General features: G+C 34.5%; 1 protein-coding gene across 5 annotated transcripts in view; it reads left to right on the plus strand.

The window, feature by feature from the left end:
• Positions 1–17,876, plus strand: part of CCDC141 (coiled-coil domain containing 141) — a 62,333-nt gene that overhangs the window by 19,918 nt on the left and 24,539 nt on the right. For all 5 annotated transcript variants that reach the window (XM_086897000.1, XM_086896995.1, XM_086896999.1 and 2 more), the window contains 12 exons: positions 745–864; positions 4,869–5,063; positions 5,632–5,804; positions 6,612–6,753; positions 8,898–9,017; positions 10,259–10,450; positions 11,327–11,503; positions 12,928–13,107; positions 13,796–13,921; positions 14,187–14,375; positions 14,633–14,812; positions 15,616–15,765. In XM_086897000.1, coding sequence (XP_086753126.1) covers positions 745–864; positions 4,869–5,063; positions 5,632–5,804; positions 6,612–6,753; positions 8,898–9,017; positions 10,259–10,450; positions 11,327–11,503; positions 12,928–13,107; positions 13,796–13,921; positions 14,187–14,375; positions 14,633–14,812; positions 15,616–15,765 — 1,944 coding nt within the window. The remainder of the gene's footprint in view (positions 1–744; positions 865–4,868; positions 5,064–5,631; positions 5,805–6,611; positions 6,754–8,897; positions 9,018–10,258; positions 10,451–11,326; positions 11,504–12,927; positions 13,108–13,795; positions 13,922–14,186; positions 14,376–14,632; positions 14,813–15,615; positions 15,766–17,876) is intronic.

Genomic DNA, 17,876 nt, shown 5'->3' on the forward strand with positions numbered 1-17,876 from the left:
TCCAGACTGGAAAGATTGGAGGAAGTCCTCTTGACACCAATAACTAATTCTGGATACTGTTTAAAAATGTAGAGCTTCTCTTCAGGCATTCTTGCCATGTGTTGTTTACAAAGAGAGGTACCTACTCTGAATCAAGCAAATAAAAATGCAAGTAATTCTGTGGAATTTAGAAGATATAACTGTATAGTGCCTATGTTTGCTGTATATACTTGCTGAAAAAAATAATAAGATGTAATAAATTTGTAAATCCACATAAGATTATTCTACACAATAGTATCTCATTATCTTTACTGGATTTTTCAAGCCAGGGATGGAGAGGTTCTATTAGGTCAGAAGTCCTCAGACTTGTAGTATTCTACTGTATGCAAATATTTAAATTACTGTATGTCAAGGGAGAGTGAACAATATCTTTATGGTATCAAAAAACATGCATTTATTCTATGCATGGTTAGAACTTGATTCTGCTTTTATTGTGTTAATTTACAATCTGGTCATAGTTGATGAATAGATTTTTGTCTGTTTTGTCATATATGTCCACTATGTGCTTGCTTTGGCATCAGTCCTTTCCTTCCCCATTTGTTATGACACAAATGCAAGTGTTTAAATAGAAGCATGAACATTAGGAATGAAAAATGAAATGAATGAAAATGTGAGCTTTTTTAATTAAACTGCTTTGCACATATTTTAAAAAATGGACAATTACTTCTCAAACTTATCACTGAGTTCTTTTTATTACTTAATTAGGTAACATCTTGGTATAAGCAAAACATCAGAGATTACTTTCAGAAGCAAAACTTAGGCTCATCACTATTGGAAAATGAAGAGTTACTTCAGGAACTTGAAGAAATGGAAGTCAAAGTGAAAGTAAGAAATACCATAATTGGTTGGTGAAGCAACTTTAAAAATGAGTAGCAAAACATGAACTTGAGCATTGAACAATTAGTAGACATTTTCTATATGTACATGAGATATATGTCTAAATTATTTTAGTAATTTTACTTCTTTTAACACAAGGCCTGCATGTTTCTCAGATTTTTTTTCCTTTTAAAATTTTAAAAGTTACCCATAAGTTAAATGAAGAATAACCCTTGATCTTGTTTAGTTGGTTTTTCAATTTAGTGATCAAGTTCCACACTGGCAATTTACATGTAAAATCCTGTGGTGAAAAACAAAGGAATTTTATTAGAATATGGACAGATTTTAATGTTTATAAAGAACTAAACCCCAGCCATTTCTACCATAATTAATTGTCAGTGAACTGAGTACAAGATTGGAAGAGGTGTTTGCCTGTTTATTTCTTGTGATTAAAAGTAACTGAAAAAGCTACTTTTATAGTTAATAATAGTTTTCCAGAGAATAAATCTGTTATTGCTGCTCATAAAAGCAAGGTTAGATTAAAGAAAATGTTGCTGTAAGAGGAAAGGATCTTAGTATGAAATAAATTGCCTGTGTTCAGAACCTTTTTTAGGTAACTGAATTGTGCTGCCATCAGTAAGTGCTGTTGCTGGGTCAGGACCATTCCCCAGGATATCATGCAATTGAATTTGGATAACCCAGATGACCAAGATGATCCAGAAACTATTGCAATAGGAGTAAATGCCTTTTAAAAGATTATTGTGTTGATAGTAAGAAGCTTCTGACTGTTCACAGATCTGTTTCCTTCTAAGCTTTGTAGTTAAATGTCTCATGTTTGCCTCTTTGCATAAAAGTTAACAGCTTCAAGGTTGTCATGTAAAAACAGTACAATAATATTTCTAATGCTTCTCCAAGCAGCATGTTAAAAAATTTTTTTTTTTTTTTTTTTTTTTTTTTGTTAAGGGAAGATGAGCATGTAAAGATAAATTATTCTAAACAGACCTTTGGCACAGGAAAAACAGATAAACAAGTAAATGAGTATGCTGTGGAGTGTTTTCAGAGAGACACCTACAGCAAAAGCTGTTCTAGAGCATTGCTGAATTCTAACCAAATAATAATTAGTCTTCCCCACATTTCATTTTCACAGGCTATTCTTGTAATTTGCTCTCTGAATTAGAAATTAGGGTGTAAGTGCAGAAAGGAAAACAATATGCATTTTCATTTTGTATAATAATCCTTTTCATGGTTGAGTATCTAGAAACTAACTTATAATAATAACACTTATTATTACAATTTCACATAACAATCCTTCTCCTATGCAATATGTAATAGATCATTCCTATCATTTTAATTGATTGCCTTTTTTTTAATGAGCTTATTTTAAAGTGTTTAGCATTAAACATTTTTGTTACACGTCCATGTGAATGATGATTTAGAGCATCTTATTTTTAGCCTTCTGCATTTCTTACCACCAGCATTTTCTAGAAGAGAAAAATTAATTTCTTGAAGGGGATATTACTGAGCATGTTGGTTTTGTTTATGATGTGCAGAAAAGTGGGCAGGTTGAAATTGTTTAAAATTATTGAAACAATATATAAATAATATAGATAATATATATATAATGGAGAAAGCTGTGAGTTATGGGCATTAGCATTTGCAGAACTGAACTGCAGATGTTGAAAATAGAATAAAGGAGGAACCTGTTTAAAGTAGAGTAAATAAATCTTTTCAAGTAACATTTCATATGTGTACTGTAGATCAGGGCAAAATGTTAGTGTGCAGTAGCTATGCAGAGCAAGTTTGATCGTTCTCAGAGGGAGTAAGAAAGTGGAAATTTCCAATGTCTGAACTGTTTCACACAATGTGTTTGCTTACATGTATTGTTTCATTAGGCTGAACAGGAGAAATGGTTTCTTGAATTGTTCAGAAGCCAGCCTAAGAGGCATTTACAGGCCTAGCATCTAATTAGTGGGACTGGGCTGAGAGGAGAAGGGAGAATGACATTATTATTATTATTATTATTATTATTATTATTATTATTATTATTATTATTATTATTACTACTACTATGTTCTCAAGCTGGTATTATGTTGGACTTCACCTTGCTAAGAGGTAAAAACCCTAAAAATATTATCACTAGTTTGTAACACTATCAAGACCAAAAACAAACCCAAGAAATTGTAATTTGGGAAAAAAGCCCTCAACCCTCACAGAGTTTAAAAGAAGCCTCCTGTCCCCAATTCCTGCAAGGACTTTCCCGGCTCCCCCCACCAAGATTTGAGAGAAGAGGCACTTTTAGGAGCTCATGTTTCAGAAAGGGTACTCTGGCACTGATCACCTGCTTGCTGCCACACTTCTATGCTTGTTGGAGGTGCTTGACATGGTAAAGAAGAACTGCTAGCACCACTTTGTGGCCAAATAATTTTTAACATATCTCAGCAGTTTTCTGGGGGGTGACAGACGTTGAATTACTTTCTCCCTCTTTCCGTTTATTGATTCTATCAGCTCAGCGTTAAATACACTGCTACAGCCGTTCACTGGATTCCCCAAAAGTCCCATTGTATGGTAATTGTCATAGCAGCTCTCAACCCCTCGTGGTTTTATTAGTGCCAACTACTTCTTTCATAGTTTGAGGGAATAATATGACTATATTGGTAGTTATACTGCAATGTCGTTCCTGAAGGTGAAAGTATTTTGAATATTCACAAGGATTAAATTATCAATGTGCTGGTGTATGCAGTGAATCAATGACAGGCAGATTTGGGGCTCAGAAAATTGTTGTGGTTCAGTTGTGGACATTTTTCCATATGAGAGAACAAGCTAATTTATCACACATTCTGAAAAAAACACATACTTTTATCTTTAAATGACTTATGTTTTCGGTGCTGCTTTATCTAATATATGGATCATGATCTGAAGTCAGATGTATGTGCTTCAAAGATTTTTAAGCTTAAGTCTGAAACATTCCAGTGAAAAAACTTTTATACAGCTTCTTAGGTTTTAATTCACAGTCCAAAAGTTTTATTGTATGGACAAGAAAAGTCAATTCATCCCACAATAATTGTTTAATTACAAGATTAATTTTTAGGTATTTCTGCATTTTTCCCCTGACTTGTGCTGAATATTTTAGAAGGTAGAAAATCTTCAACACTTTTAATTATAGCTACAATATTTTTAATTCATTAGTTTTAACACTTTTGAAAAATACCTGTTTAATTAAAGAACCTAGAAAGGACTCATTTTCCTTGCCAAATGGAATAGTAAAAGTGATTTTTAAGACTTACTAATGTGAGGAAAAGAACAGTGACAAGAGCTAAGAAGTCACATTTAACGTGTCTTTAATATGTCAGAACAATTCACAAGCATCAGCTGATAAATTGAAAACTCAGTGTAATAGTAGGCTGTGTGCTCCTTTCAAGGAAAATGAGAAAGAAATGTTAGTGCTGACTGGCAGACTGCTATAAATTTAGCATGTTGAGGTCTGAAGAGCAGAAGAAGCTAACTAAGATTTTTCCACTGAGATTTTATGTCCTGTTGATGGAAAGCCGAGGCTTTTTATGTGTAGAAAGATTTCCTTATAAATAGAGAGCTGAAAATGAAGTTGTCACTAGCTGTTATACAGGAAATTTAACCAAGTTTGAGGAATGCTTAAACAAGATAGCAAATTAGTCTAAGCAAATTTAATTCCCTCAGAGAGTGTGTAAGGTTGTAATGTTTGTGGAATGTTTTAAAATATAATTTACTATAATAAATTGGGGTTTTGAACTTCTGTGAAAATATAAAGAGCCTTGCCTCGATATAAACAAGGCAGAGTTTAAGATCTGCTTTTATATCACTTAAAGCTGCTGTTGGGCATCTTGTACCAAACAAAGCCCCTCCTAGTAGAAATCTTCTTTTAAATCATGTTACCTTTCATGCCTATAACAATGCACGTTTTCCAAAGCTTATATCATTACCGTGCAGTATATTACTTTTCTATGTGTAATTGACTAAAGTGGTATTTTCCCCACTAGGAATGGAATTACACTGTGGAACAATTGGAAGGTGAAGCATTTAGGATCTTGCTTTCAGAGGACTATACAGAAAAAGAACATCTAAAACTTTCCAATCAGAAAATCTGTCTGTTGCAAGAAGAAGTGTGCTTCCATATGGAAGAAAGGAAAGCCCTGCTGCAAGAGGCCAATGACTTTTTTCATGCTGCTGGCAAGGTTGGTAAGAAGCCAAGTCTGTAATAATAACCTGTCAATAAAACTATTAGTGTGCTCTTGAAGGCTGGTGGGTGTGGGATTATGCAAACAGTAGGCTAAACAATTTGAAGTGGAAAATTGCAAATCCAATTACCCTTTTTATATGACTTTTTGCCTCAAGCTTCTATCCAAAATGGCAAATACATTCAAAAATGTATTATTTTTTTTTTTTTCTTTAAGTATATTGAGTGCTTGGTTTCTAAATAAGGTATTTGGAAAATATTTATTTGCCAAGAATTGAGCTTTAAGATTTCTTTTTCTGTGGACACCAGAAGCAATGTCTATACTTGCACTGATCTCCACAGGGGCTAATTATAATCAGTATTATTAATATTGCAACCTTTTGTCCAAAATCTTTCTGTTAAAAGACTATTTAGAAAAGTTTATATTTTAGGGTGTTCAAAGATCAAAGGGCCTTCTTTATATTTTTTTTTCAGATCATTTATAGAAGTTTTAAAACCAGGTAATTTCCAAGGAGAGTTCCAACAACAGAAATATTGATAACATATGCTTTTCTTTTTTTCTTCAGGTACTTGATGGTCTTGAAAGTATTGAGAATTACCATAAAATCTCTGTTTCAGAAGGCTTACATTTACCTGTATTGACACTGAAGTACAAGGAATTGCAGGAAGAAATTAAGGGTTGTACAGCAACTACCATGCAAAAGGGACGGACTTTAGTTAATAAAGCAGATTCTCACAGGTATTGACATAAGTTTCTGATGAAACTTCAGTAATGAAAAACTTATTTTGAACATGTCAGTTCTAAAAATTCTTATGATGAATATAAATTTAAGTAGTAAATAACTTGATGTGTGGGGAGAGTGGGTTAATACAAAACTTCAGTTCTTAATTGTATGAGGTAATTCCTTTACAATCTAAAGCAGACTGCCTCAAGTATTCAGGTTCTGAATTGCTTCCCTGATATTATGGTTTAAGTGATAAGGCATGCCACTGTTTTGTAAATTGGTGTTGTTTTTTCTCCCATTAAAACAACACCCTTAAGGAAAGGTCGACTTTGAATGTATATGACATTCTTTTTTCGGCTACTGTAAAAACACTGAAATATTTTAGAGTCCAAAGAAAACATTCTTTTTAAAGTAGAATGGATATGCCATATATTTTCTCTCTTAAACTCATCTATTTGTCATTTTTGTTTTTAGATAGTATAGCTAGAGTGAAAAGTGACGTGAGCCATTTCTCAGTGAATCAGGCTATGTGTCTTGTGAGAATTAATGTATCTGTCTTGTGAGTCTACCTTAGGCACTGGAGACAAATGATTTCTTTGGAAATTTCAGTCCTGTGTTTTACTAATTATCAATTTCATTTGGATTAATTTTAATATTTTTCTTGGTTATCTTCCTTTAAGGGTAAGAGTTTCAAATTCGTAAGTTAGTCATCATACAAATCAACAGAATGAGTGGGGTTTGTTTATTTTTTAAAATTATAATCATCCTCTGTGTTGAGTAAAAAATTGGAAATAAATGACAATTCTACTTTTCCATTTTAGCTCCTGGGTGGCAGGAATTCAGAAAATGATGGAATATGTCCAAAAAAAAGTAGATCAATTAAACAGCCAGTGTCCAGGTTATGATGAACTTACTTTGAAGAAACAACAATGGACTGCCTCACTTGAAGATCATCTGAATAAGGTACATCATAGATTCATAAAATGGTTTGGGTTGAAAGGGATATGAAAGAACATTTCATTCCAACCTCTCTGTCATGGCCAAGGGCACCTTCCACTAGACCATGTGGCTCAAATCCCCATCCAGCCTGGCCTTGGATGCTTCTAGAGACAAGGCAGCCACAGCTTCTCTGGGCAACCTGTGCCAGTGTCTTACCACCCTCACAGTGAAGAATTTCTTCCTTGTACCTAATCTAGACCTACCTTGTCTCAGTTTGAAGCCATCATCCCTTGCTCTGTCACTTGTCGCTCTCAAGCTTTCTTTCTTACCCTTTCGGTACCGTGAGGGTCTCCCATAAAGTCTTCCCAAAGTCTCAGCCTGTCACCACAGGAGAGGTGCTCCAGCATTCTGATCATCTTTGTGATGATTATTATCATCACTGTAGCCCATCTTCTTAATGCATTCATGAACAGTGCATTGTGTTTCCATAATTTAGTTGTAGTGAATATTGAAATTGAAGCAAATAATAGCAAGTAAGCACAGTTGTGGTTAGAATGCAGAATGCTTTTATCAACACAAAGGAACTGAAAGCTGTTCTGAAAAACTGAGCTGTTTCCATGAGAACATTTTACCAGTGATGTTAAATTAAGCATGGATTTGCTTGGATAGTGAACTATTATAATTTGTTCTTTTGGCAAAGAATTGAGCAATCAGTCCTGTGACCTGTAAGCAGGTTTCTTATACTGCTTCTGTCCTCTGTTTTATGTGGCTGAAGATAAAAATAAAAGTGTGGCAAAACTGAGGGTTAATAAGCATGGTGACTGAACCACAGCAAATTTTCAGTAAATCTGCAGGAGAATATATTCTATTCACTATAAAAATTCCTTTTGTTAATTAAGGAACTGATGCATCAAGGACATGGTAGCCCTCTTTAAATGCATGAATGTCATATAGTACTACAGACCTTTTAAATGACTTGTCAGAGATGGAATAGACGAATAGCTACTAAATAAGTTTCCATGTGTAAATTCAAATTAAAAAAGTATAGTATGTTAGCAAAGTTCATATGAAGTAAACCAGAAGTGTAGACCAGAAAAGTAAATCAAACTTAATGACTGAATAATTAAGTCTGCAATCTGATATTTTGTGTTTGCATGATGATTATATTGAACCATGCTCAATCAAAGGTGAATGCAATTTGCTACAAATTGGCCCTTTTCCATACCATTTATGTGTATAGAAATGATGTCACTATTATGTTGTGAATCTTCACCTAAAAGTTAAATTATGAATGCAATTTTTAAATAAAATATAAACCTCAACTTGAACATAAGGTTTCAATCTGTTTGTTCCAATGACTTTGTTCCCAGCTCTCTAAAGCAAAGTATCCCAAAGAACCTGTTGCCAAATTCAGTTGCCCCTCAGCCTCATATAATAAAGTTTGAACCTTGCTTAGCAGACAGCTCTTGAGAAAAATGTTAGATGTAAATTCACATGTCTAATAATAAGTATGTGTGCTGTGTCTGGCGACATCTACCTGTGCTCTTCATAATCTGTTTTGTCATCATAGTGCATACGTAATATCTTGGTGACAGTGGAAGGGAACTCTGCACAAAAATAAGTCTCTTGCCTTGTTAGAGAAGTTTTAAATGTACTATCTGAAAAAATCCTGGAGTAGAATCAAAATATTTCTGCCAGGGTTATAATAGCAAGATTATAATGCAGTTGTGCCATATTGAAATCACAATCCTCAGATATTTAGGGTACAGAAAAGCACTGTCAATAAAATGAGAGCAAACAAGAAGGAGTTTTGATCATGCCTGTTGAAGAAACAGTAGAGTTTTCTTCCTTTAATTCTTGTCTTTCTCTGACTATACATGATATTAAAGCACAAGTTTTACCTTTTCTTCATTTCTTCTCCCCATCCTTCCATTTGGGGTTGAGGGCTCTGTGTGTGTGTGTGTGTGTGTGTGTGAGAGAGAGAGAGCAGCTGTGTGGTGTTAGTTGCCAGCTGGGTTTAAACCATGACATTAGAGCCAGAAACATATTCTGTGCACCAACAGACAAGTGTTACATCATATTTTTTTCTGTAAAAAGTGATATTTTATACCAGTTTTATGATGTCTACTTATATAAATTAACCATGTGAATAATACTTTCAAATAAAGGTGTCACAATCAATTAAAAAACTCGCCCCAATGCTCGCAGCTGGTATGGAGATGGGCTCGTATTTGTGTGAGTCAGAAAGAGCTTTGAATAAACACCTTGAACTGGCCAAACAAACAAAGGTAAGAAACCTTTCGGTAATGTTAAGTGTTTTTAGAAGCAAATGCTTCCTGTGTGTAGCTCTAAATAAGGTGAGAGGCTGAGAGTTTCTTGTAAAGAAAATAGATCTGTGTTTTTTTTTAAAACTGTAGTTAATGAACAAAATCACAGATAACATTACAGTCCTTAAACCACTGTTTTTCTCCACTGTCTCAATCTCACTGTGTTATTTGTTACTGCCTCAGGATCCTCATACCAACTCTTGATAGGAAGACTCTTCAAATGCGGATTGCTTCTCTTACATGAGGCAGCAAGTTTAATAATTGTCTAGGCAGCCAGAGTCAGAGAAAAACCTTCTTGTGGTTTATTATGCCAAATATAAGGGATGAACTGGCAAAAAACCAAAATAAGTAGCTCTCATTTAGAGAAACGGTGAAGGGGCAATAAGGAGATCCACTGGTCCTGCTGGAAATGCAGCCCTTGAAGGAGAGCAGCGCTCAGCCCTGTGACACATGTGAGGAGGTTATTTTTAAGTCACACCCAGGGCCTTTCCCACTCCCATATCAGCCCTGCAGTATCTGAAAGTGGGTTAAAACCACTTGAATCCCTTCCATGCACCCTGGGCATGGGTACATATTTCAGCCTAAGCTGAACAACATGGCAGTGTGTATTTTAGAGGTATCCTATGTATTTTCAGTACTTAAAATTCCATTACCCCTGCAGAGTTCCTACTTGTTTCTGGCAACAGCTGATGGGGTCCAAGGGATGGATCTGTACAGCATCTGTGGAAATAAAATTCACTTTAATACAATTCTGGAGAGCACATAGTAACAATATTAAAATCTCAGCAGATAAGCAGGAACTTATTTTTGTTCCTCAAGGCTTTTGTAATAGTTTTAAGTGTCTTTTCTGTCAAATTTTTTCATGACAGGGTGTTACTTTTGTTTACTGCAGTGTCTACTTTGCCCTGACAGATATATGCACTCTTATAACTATATACCTTATATACCTCTTCTAACTACTCCTTCTGGAGACTGTGATGCACTAGCTTTCAAAATAGCTATTTTAATAACTACACCTACCATTTTTAGGAAAGAGATTATTATTTCTGTGATTTAATCTCCATTGTGGGTTCTTCTTCAAAAAAGTAATTAAATTATACATAAGAAAGCAATCCTAATGAAAATTAACAGTGTGATATCAATATTCAAAAGTCCTTTCCAGTCATTATATATATTTTTTCCCTATGCTTCTACCTTCATAGGAAACTTTATGTGAACTGAAAGCAGCTGAAGGAATCATCAAAAATATGGAAGAGTTGGAACCTGAGCAGGTGGCAGCTTTTTCTAGCAGAGCTGACTTTCTGAATAAGGAACTGAAAAGAATTGAAAATAATATTAGTTCAAAGCTAGAAATTCTAGAAACTTATGTGGCCTTTTTACAGTCAGCTGTAGAGGTATGGATTACTTGTTTATTCTGTGACTAGATTGTAAAAATCTTACAATTGAAAAATTTGTAGTAAGGATTGTAATTTATTTAGATTTTTCTCCTCTGCACATGTGCACTCTTTTATTAAATACATGATAAAAATGCTTCCATATAGGTATTCTAAATATTAAATTAATATTCTGAATATTAAATTCAGATTTGCTTCATATAACTTTTAAAAATGTCCTATGATATGTTCATAGGGATCTTTGTTGCTATCTTACACTGATCTTTGTTGCTATCTTACACTGGCTAATGCTAATTCATATGTTTGGATTTAAAAATGAAACAATAACCAGCTCTAGCTCAAATCATAATCAATCAATAACCAACATAATTTTGGTAGTTGTGCTAATGTATTAATTTTAATTTGGATTTGGATTCCATTTTAAGATTCTATGATATGGTAGCAGTTCTTTAATATTTAGAAAGAAATTGAGGATGGAATGGAACCTATGAGATAAAATTAGTTGTAGGATTTATTTATTGCATGATAAACTACAAAAAAAATTGTATTACATCTACTTCTGATTATTGCTAAATTCAGTTACTTCATATTAAGCAGATCAATGAAAATCTGTGCATTGATATACTGGTACATAAAATCCATATGTGACAGAAATTGAGATAATTGCTGCCACCTGTCTATTTGCCACATACTGGTTGGCAAGTTATTTAAAACTATTTTATTATTTGGTGTTTGTAAATATTTTAGGGACTCATAGATCTTAAAATTAAAAGATTCTGAGGGTGTTATTCAAATTTATCATATCTCTGAAACTTCTGATTATAGCATCTCAAGTTTTGATTTGTTTTTTGATATTTATTTAATGTCTTTCTACAGGTAAATGATGATATTAAAAATCTAAAGGAATTCTATAATTCAAAACTCCTACCAACAAACAGAGAGACTGAAAATAAAGTTGCAATAGAGTCAGCTAATACTCAGTGGCAAGAGACTATAAAGAAGACTTTTTCCACCCAAAATATGGGTTGCTATTTTCTTAATTTAGTAAATGTGGTGAGTATAATCTGATAAACTATACTGAATATTTTCTACCTGCCTGTGATGAGGTCCAATCCTAATTCTATGCCTGATGGACTGTGTACCTAGTTTTAAAGGGATTAATGCTAATATACACTTTCAGAAGAAGAAAGGATTTGAGTGGTTATGGTAATATAAAAAGTTTTGTGGTTAGCAGTGACAGAGCCCTTATTGACCCAGTCCATGCATACAAATGTAATACATGATCATATTTGTTTTCTCACGTTAAAAGCAGCATATACATAAGTACACTACTAAGTTTACTTCCACTAAGAGGCAGGGAGTCTTTACTGACTGAGTGTATGAATTCTTGTAAAGAAGTGGATGTCAGAGCTACTTCCTTGCAGATGATCTTTCCCTGTGTCTTTACATTCTGTTCAACAGCTACACTGCCTCGGCATCCCTGTTCAATTTTCCAACAACCGTTCATGAGATGATCGTTTGAGATGTGCAGTCATTCCCTAAGCTACACCTGCTAAATTAATCCAAATTAATGAGGACACCCTGAAGACCCAGCTGTCCTTTCAGCTTTTATAGGACAGACTAGGGAGCAGTTCCACCATAAGCTGGGAAGGGAGGTGGTGTTGGTAAGCTACAGCAGGATGCAGCTGAGGGAGGGAAAGTGCTCAGGCTGCTTGTGTGGCTGCAGGGTGTGTGTCCCTGCTGGAGGCAGCCAAGCAAAGACGGTCAGAGTAATGGCAAAGTCACTTCAAATCTTCAGACATTACCTCCCTAAACACCAGGGTATTGTCACCATATTTTCTACTACTCTGTTCACATCATATTCCCAGATTGTAGCTTTTAAATATCTGGAAGATATGGATCATACTAGTAATTTACAAAAACAACTTCTCTTAGAAAAAAATAAAAATACATAATTAAATGGAAAAACCAGAAATGTCATTACCCAGTTTTCTGGTATTTCTCATAGAGAGTCTACTGAAAAGAGGAAAAAATACCAAATACTGAAATACTAAACACTTTAGCCCTCCTGTGCTGCTTATTTTATCAACACAAAGGGATGGTCTTCTCTTCACCTACTTTGTTTTCCAGTTGCTATTTATTCTCCAAAAGGCCATTTTGGGTACTTCTGTGTAGTCAGAAATTCTTTTATTTTGTCTGAGTGTGAAACAGACATCAGATGGCAATAATCCAGTCATTACTGACCTGTTCTATGTTTTAAATTCCAGCTTTATATCTGTCCTCTGTTTACAAATTCTGTCAATCTGTGCCTATTTCTAGACAGTATTAAGGGAAAGGTGTATTTAAAAGTATCATTTTTTTAAAAAAAGTTACACTGAAATAGTAGAGGTTTTATGAAACTTTATTTAAAATTATGAGGTTTTCATTGTCTGTTATAAAAGCATGTGTGGAAAAAAATGTGTCTGTTTATTTGCCAGGTAAATGAGAGTTTAATATTAGAAGTGGAAAAATCGATAAAAGTAACAGAAGATATCATTATTAATCTGAATAAAGAAAGGAAAGAGCTGTCTCATCTTTGGGCAATCTGGAATTTTAAAATTACTCAAGTAAAACCCATAAAGCAACAGTGCCAGATATTTAAAGAACAACTAAAAATCGTAAGTAAAATAGCAAGGAAGAAAGCAAGTGTGGTAAATATTTCTAGATTGCTATTAGCTTGTCTGTGGCTCTCTCATCAACTATGATAGGTATTATTCAATAAAGAGTGATGATCAGTAAGATACAATACTTGTGCATAATCTGTTCCCTGTTCTGTCAAATGCATACAAGTTCAAGTCTCCACTTTGAATTCTAAGTTTTAATGAAGTTTAATCAATGCTTTACCAGCAGTGATTTTATTTCTTTTTAAAATCACCGTTTTCTTTTGAGACTGAACAGTTGCTAAACTGTGTCCTAGTAGTTCCTAGTATCCAGGTTCATACAGAAAGAGTATTGAAACCTTCTTGGCACAGGGAGGGTGTGCAGTGTTCCTTAACAGAAACACCAGCTAGGCTTGTAGCTGCTGTATCTCTAGGGCAGCTCAGCAGTGCACCAGCACATCTGTTATCACAGAAATAATGAGTCTGTGGGTCCTGCACTCTTGGCTCCTGAGTTGTCTTTTCATGCTGTCTTAAAGATATCACCCTTGTCACTCAGGAGGTTTGTGACAGAGAGGCTTTGCTGACAGCACTTGGGCGCCTGCTTTGAGGAAGGTTTTTGTTGCAAATTTAGGTTTGACTTTAAATTTTGGGTTTTTTTTTTAATTTATTGCAGTTAGAAATGCTGAACTTTTTGATTCTCTTTTAGACTGCCCGTGGATTAGAGATTCTTCAAGAGGCTCTCCAGCTTGCAGTACCAGTTGACCTTGGAAGCGACCTTTTAATTGTTTTGGAACTACAGAAAAAGCTGAACCAAATGAAACCACACTATGAGGTGAGCAACCAAGCTAGTGGAGTGAAGGGTGCTTTGAAAGCTCTTTTTGGTCCCATAAAGTTTCACATCCTCATTGACACCAGATATTCTGTGTTTTATGTTTTACATCAGTTTTCCAGGAGGAAATGTTTGTGTGTTTTAAAGTGCAGGGCATTGACTTCTCCCCAAGGCAATTTACCATTGTTAGGCGGTTATTTCATGAAATGTAAAGGAAAAATTACAATTGTGTTTGTGCAAATAGAATAACTTCTCTGATTTTTGTTAGCAACTGAATGCTGAGCTTGAGTACCTGATAAAATTATTGGAATTGCCAAGCCAGAAAGGATTTCCTGTGAAAGAGAATTCTGAGACAATAAGTGAGCTTATTCATTTCCATCAAACAGTAAAGGATGCAATGATAGAATATGATGAGATTTTCAGCAAGACAGTCAAATTCCATCATATTAAAAAAGAAGTGAGTATAACATTTTAAAATATAAATTCTTTCCATTGTAGCTAAACTCTCTTTGGTTTTGGTCCCTTTCTTTCCTTTTTCCCAAAGAAATAAGATTAATCAGCCCGGTGATCACAATTAAAATCTTGGATCTAAAAGTGCGTGAACTGGTAGAATTTAAAACTTGGATTTGAACCCAATTTTTATTACTTAAACCCAAAGGTAAGGAAAAATATTTATTTTAAATAGGCATTGATTTTCTTTTTTGTATTTTTCAGCTGGAATGTCTATCAAAATCAGGAGAACTGGATATTCCTGAAATACATGGGGACCCTGAAAATGTGCACCAGGCTAAAGCCTACCTTGTGAATTCTCAGGAGAAACATGCACATATTAGACAGCTATATACTCTACTTATTACCCAGGGAGTGGACATCTTGTCTGCAGTGCAGAAACATGTGAGTATAAGTAGAATGATTTATGAAATCAAGGATAAATATGAAAGATTATTGGACTTGGCTGGATTTTAGGTGTGCAACTATGTTTTTCTACTCAGAAAAATACAGAGAGACCCTTAAGGATATTAATCTTAAAATATCATTGCTTGGAAAAACAATAAACCATAATTTACTTTAGTGTGTTTTGTGAAGTTTAAGCCCTGATGGCAATTTTTTGAATCTTTACATTACAACCCTGCTACCTTTTAAAGGCTGCTTTGCAAGCTTCTCATATAAAGAAAGGATAACAGAAGAACAGAAGAGAAAATGTAATGATGGTGTTACCTTTTCAGTGAATTCAAGACTGATTTGCGTGACAGGATGGATATCAGTTTAGAAAGGAATTGTTTATTCAGGGAAGAATTTTCATTGCTCTGTATTCATTCACTTACTAAGAAAACAAAGCGTTCCTTATGACTTGGCTAGATTACTCACACTGGCACTCTGCCCTTCAGACACCATAAACTGATGGGTGGCAGAAAGGAGCTGTTCTCCAGGTGGCAAAGGACTGGAGCAGGTCACTCCCTCTTTGCTCAGAGAAGACAGCACATTTAGGCTGTGGCTTTGACCCAAAACTACTCCCCAGACTACCAGACTGCCTGAAACTGTTATGTCCTTGCTCTCCTTCCAGTAAAGGTTTAATAGTTTACTTTAGCCCATTGTGGCTGACTGTGCACGTTCTGCCACAGTGATTTTTATTTTGGATTGGTTAAATCAATACATTTCCTGAGACTGATAAATTTCTTTGTCTCTTCCCTCGTTAGAATTGCTTGAATGTTTCGGTAAAGAATCTGAAGCAAGAACTTGCTAGATTTGAGTGTGATAGCATAAACTGGAGCTCCAGAGCTGATAAGTATGAGAAGGAACTGTCACAGTATTTCCAACACTGCACCACTCAGGAGGATATAAATGAGGTAAATGGGATGAATCCCAGCACATTTAATGACTTTTAAAAGAGCTGTTGTGTTCCATAATATACACTACTTTTTACCATTCCCCTAAATGCTTTATATGTACACGCAAAAACAGACTTTCATTTTAGCAGCAACCTTGGATTTAGGCAGCAGCAACAGTAATCTGTGGTTTATGGCTCTGGTGTTGTGGATTCTATCAAGCTGTTGGGCTGGCAATGAAATGCTTTTACTGTACCAAAAGGACTGGAAATAGAGCAGCTATATTTTATTTGGCTTTCAGCTCAGCCAGCTTCATCTGAAACATGAGTCTTCACAATTTTTTTCTTATGAAGCTAAAGTTTTAAACAAAAGTAGAATTTGTACATATTGTGGATGTCAGGCCATTGGAAAGAATGTATTTATTAAAATATTTCAGTATTTCAAAGAAAAGTTCATAATAATCTAGTACTAACATTTTTTCAAATGAAAAATTTGAAACAAAAGATATGATACTTGAAAAACTGCTAGGAGGAAAGGAAATGCTCACTGGCACAAGAAATTAGAATTTAGCATTATGGAACTTAGGTTAGGAATAATTACTCAGGTAATATGGTTATCAATGTAACATCTTGGTAGGCCAAATACAAATAAATTCACAAATTAGCAAGCTACATTCATTAGATGTTTCCACAAAAATTAATTTAGGAAAAACTGTTCAAAGAACTAACTTTACCAAAGTGATCCATTAAAATAAGAGGCTGATGGGCTCTATACTTGATGTTCTGTAGATTGTACTCCTCTGCATCTGTGAAGTACAGAAGGTGGATTTGAAGCTGGAAGGATTTCACATTAATGTTCTCTATAGCATGAAGCACATCTGATAAAAATACAAGACACTGAAAGTTGCATTCTTGTTATCTTTTGCTGAGTAAATCCACACCTAGGTAAACACAGACTGTATTTTCTGAAAATCACCAAAGAAGAGGTGACTGAGATTTTTCTCCTATTTTTAGTGAGAAAATTCTTGTTCGGGTTTTCTTTTGTTTCAGAGAAGTATTTTGTGTGTTTGTGAAAAGTATCCATTTTCACAAAAAGATAATTTGAAATTGAAAAAAATATTTTAGTAAAGAAGATTTCTTTGAATGTGAGTTACACTTGTAGTTATGAGCTGAGGGTGTTTCACGCTGGTCCTCTGTAACTCCCTGTCTGGTGGTAAGAGGTGACAGGAAGAGGAGGTGGTTAGGAGAAGCATTCTGGCAGAAGGAACCATGCTGTAAAAGAAAATGAAGGAAGCATGAAGTACCTAAACAAGAAATCCCACTGTACCTCACAGTGTCATGGCAGAATCAGATTATTTGAGGTTTGAAATAAAGTGTTCCAGGTTTTTACTGAAAACCCCTCAAATTTGCTGAAGAAAAGGAGTATGTATGTAAGGCTGGCTGTATTCACACACGCCGTTAAATAAAAGAATCTCTTGGTTCTGTCCATTGGTTCTGGGACCAAATGTGACTCCCTTCTAAGAAGAATTATTTTTCTATTTTTTGCTTGTTATTTGCTATTTTGCCTGTTATATTTTTCTATTATTGCTTGTTAGACTATAAGGGAAAACAGGAAATAAAGGAAAAAATCTTCTGTCTCTCAAATTTAAATGAAAGGTCACATCAGAGGTGGGTTATTCACCACATGCCCTATGGCAAAATCTTTTGTCTTCTAGTAGTTACTGGACACTCTCTGTAAAATAACTGCATAGCAAATACAGCGTTCACTATTGGGGGTTTTTTAGTTTATTTTTCTGTTTCAGTTGGGAAAGCCATGTTAATTGGTTAAGTTAAAACCTGTCATCCCCAAATCTAATTAAATCTTGTACATAAACTAATAGAAATATACTAATTTGGCATGTGGAAACCATTTTCTTTAGGTTCTTTTTGTATTATAGGTTAGCATAGAACATGAATATATTATAGGTTAGCATAGAATATTTGGCTAATGTACCTGCATATGCATTAATATACTATAATTTACTTCTTTTTCTTTTTTTTCATTAAGTATTTATGACAAATTCTGTTTAGGGATCAAGAAACAGACACTAGACTACTTCAAGAATATTATTTATAAGTATTACCTTCAGTATT

This window comes from Cyanistes caeruleus, chromosome 7, assembly GCF_971803275.1.
Source record: "Cyanistes caeruleus chromosome 7, bCyaCae1.hap1.1, whole genome shotgun sequence".
Classification (NCBI taxonomy): domain Eukaryota; kingdom Metazoa; phylum Chordata; class Aves; order Passeriformes; family Paridae; genus Cyanistes; species Cyanistes caeruleus.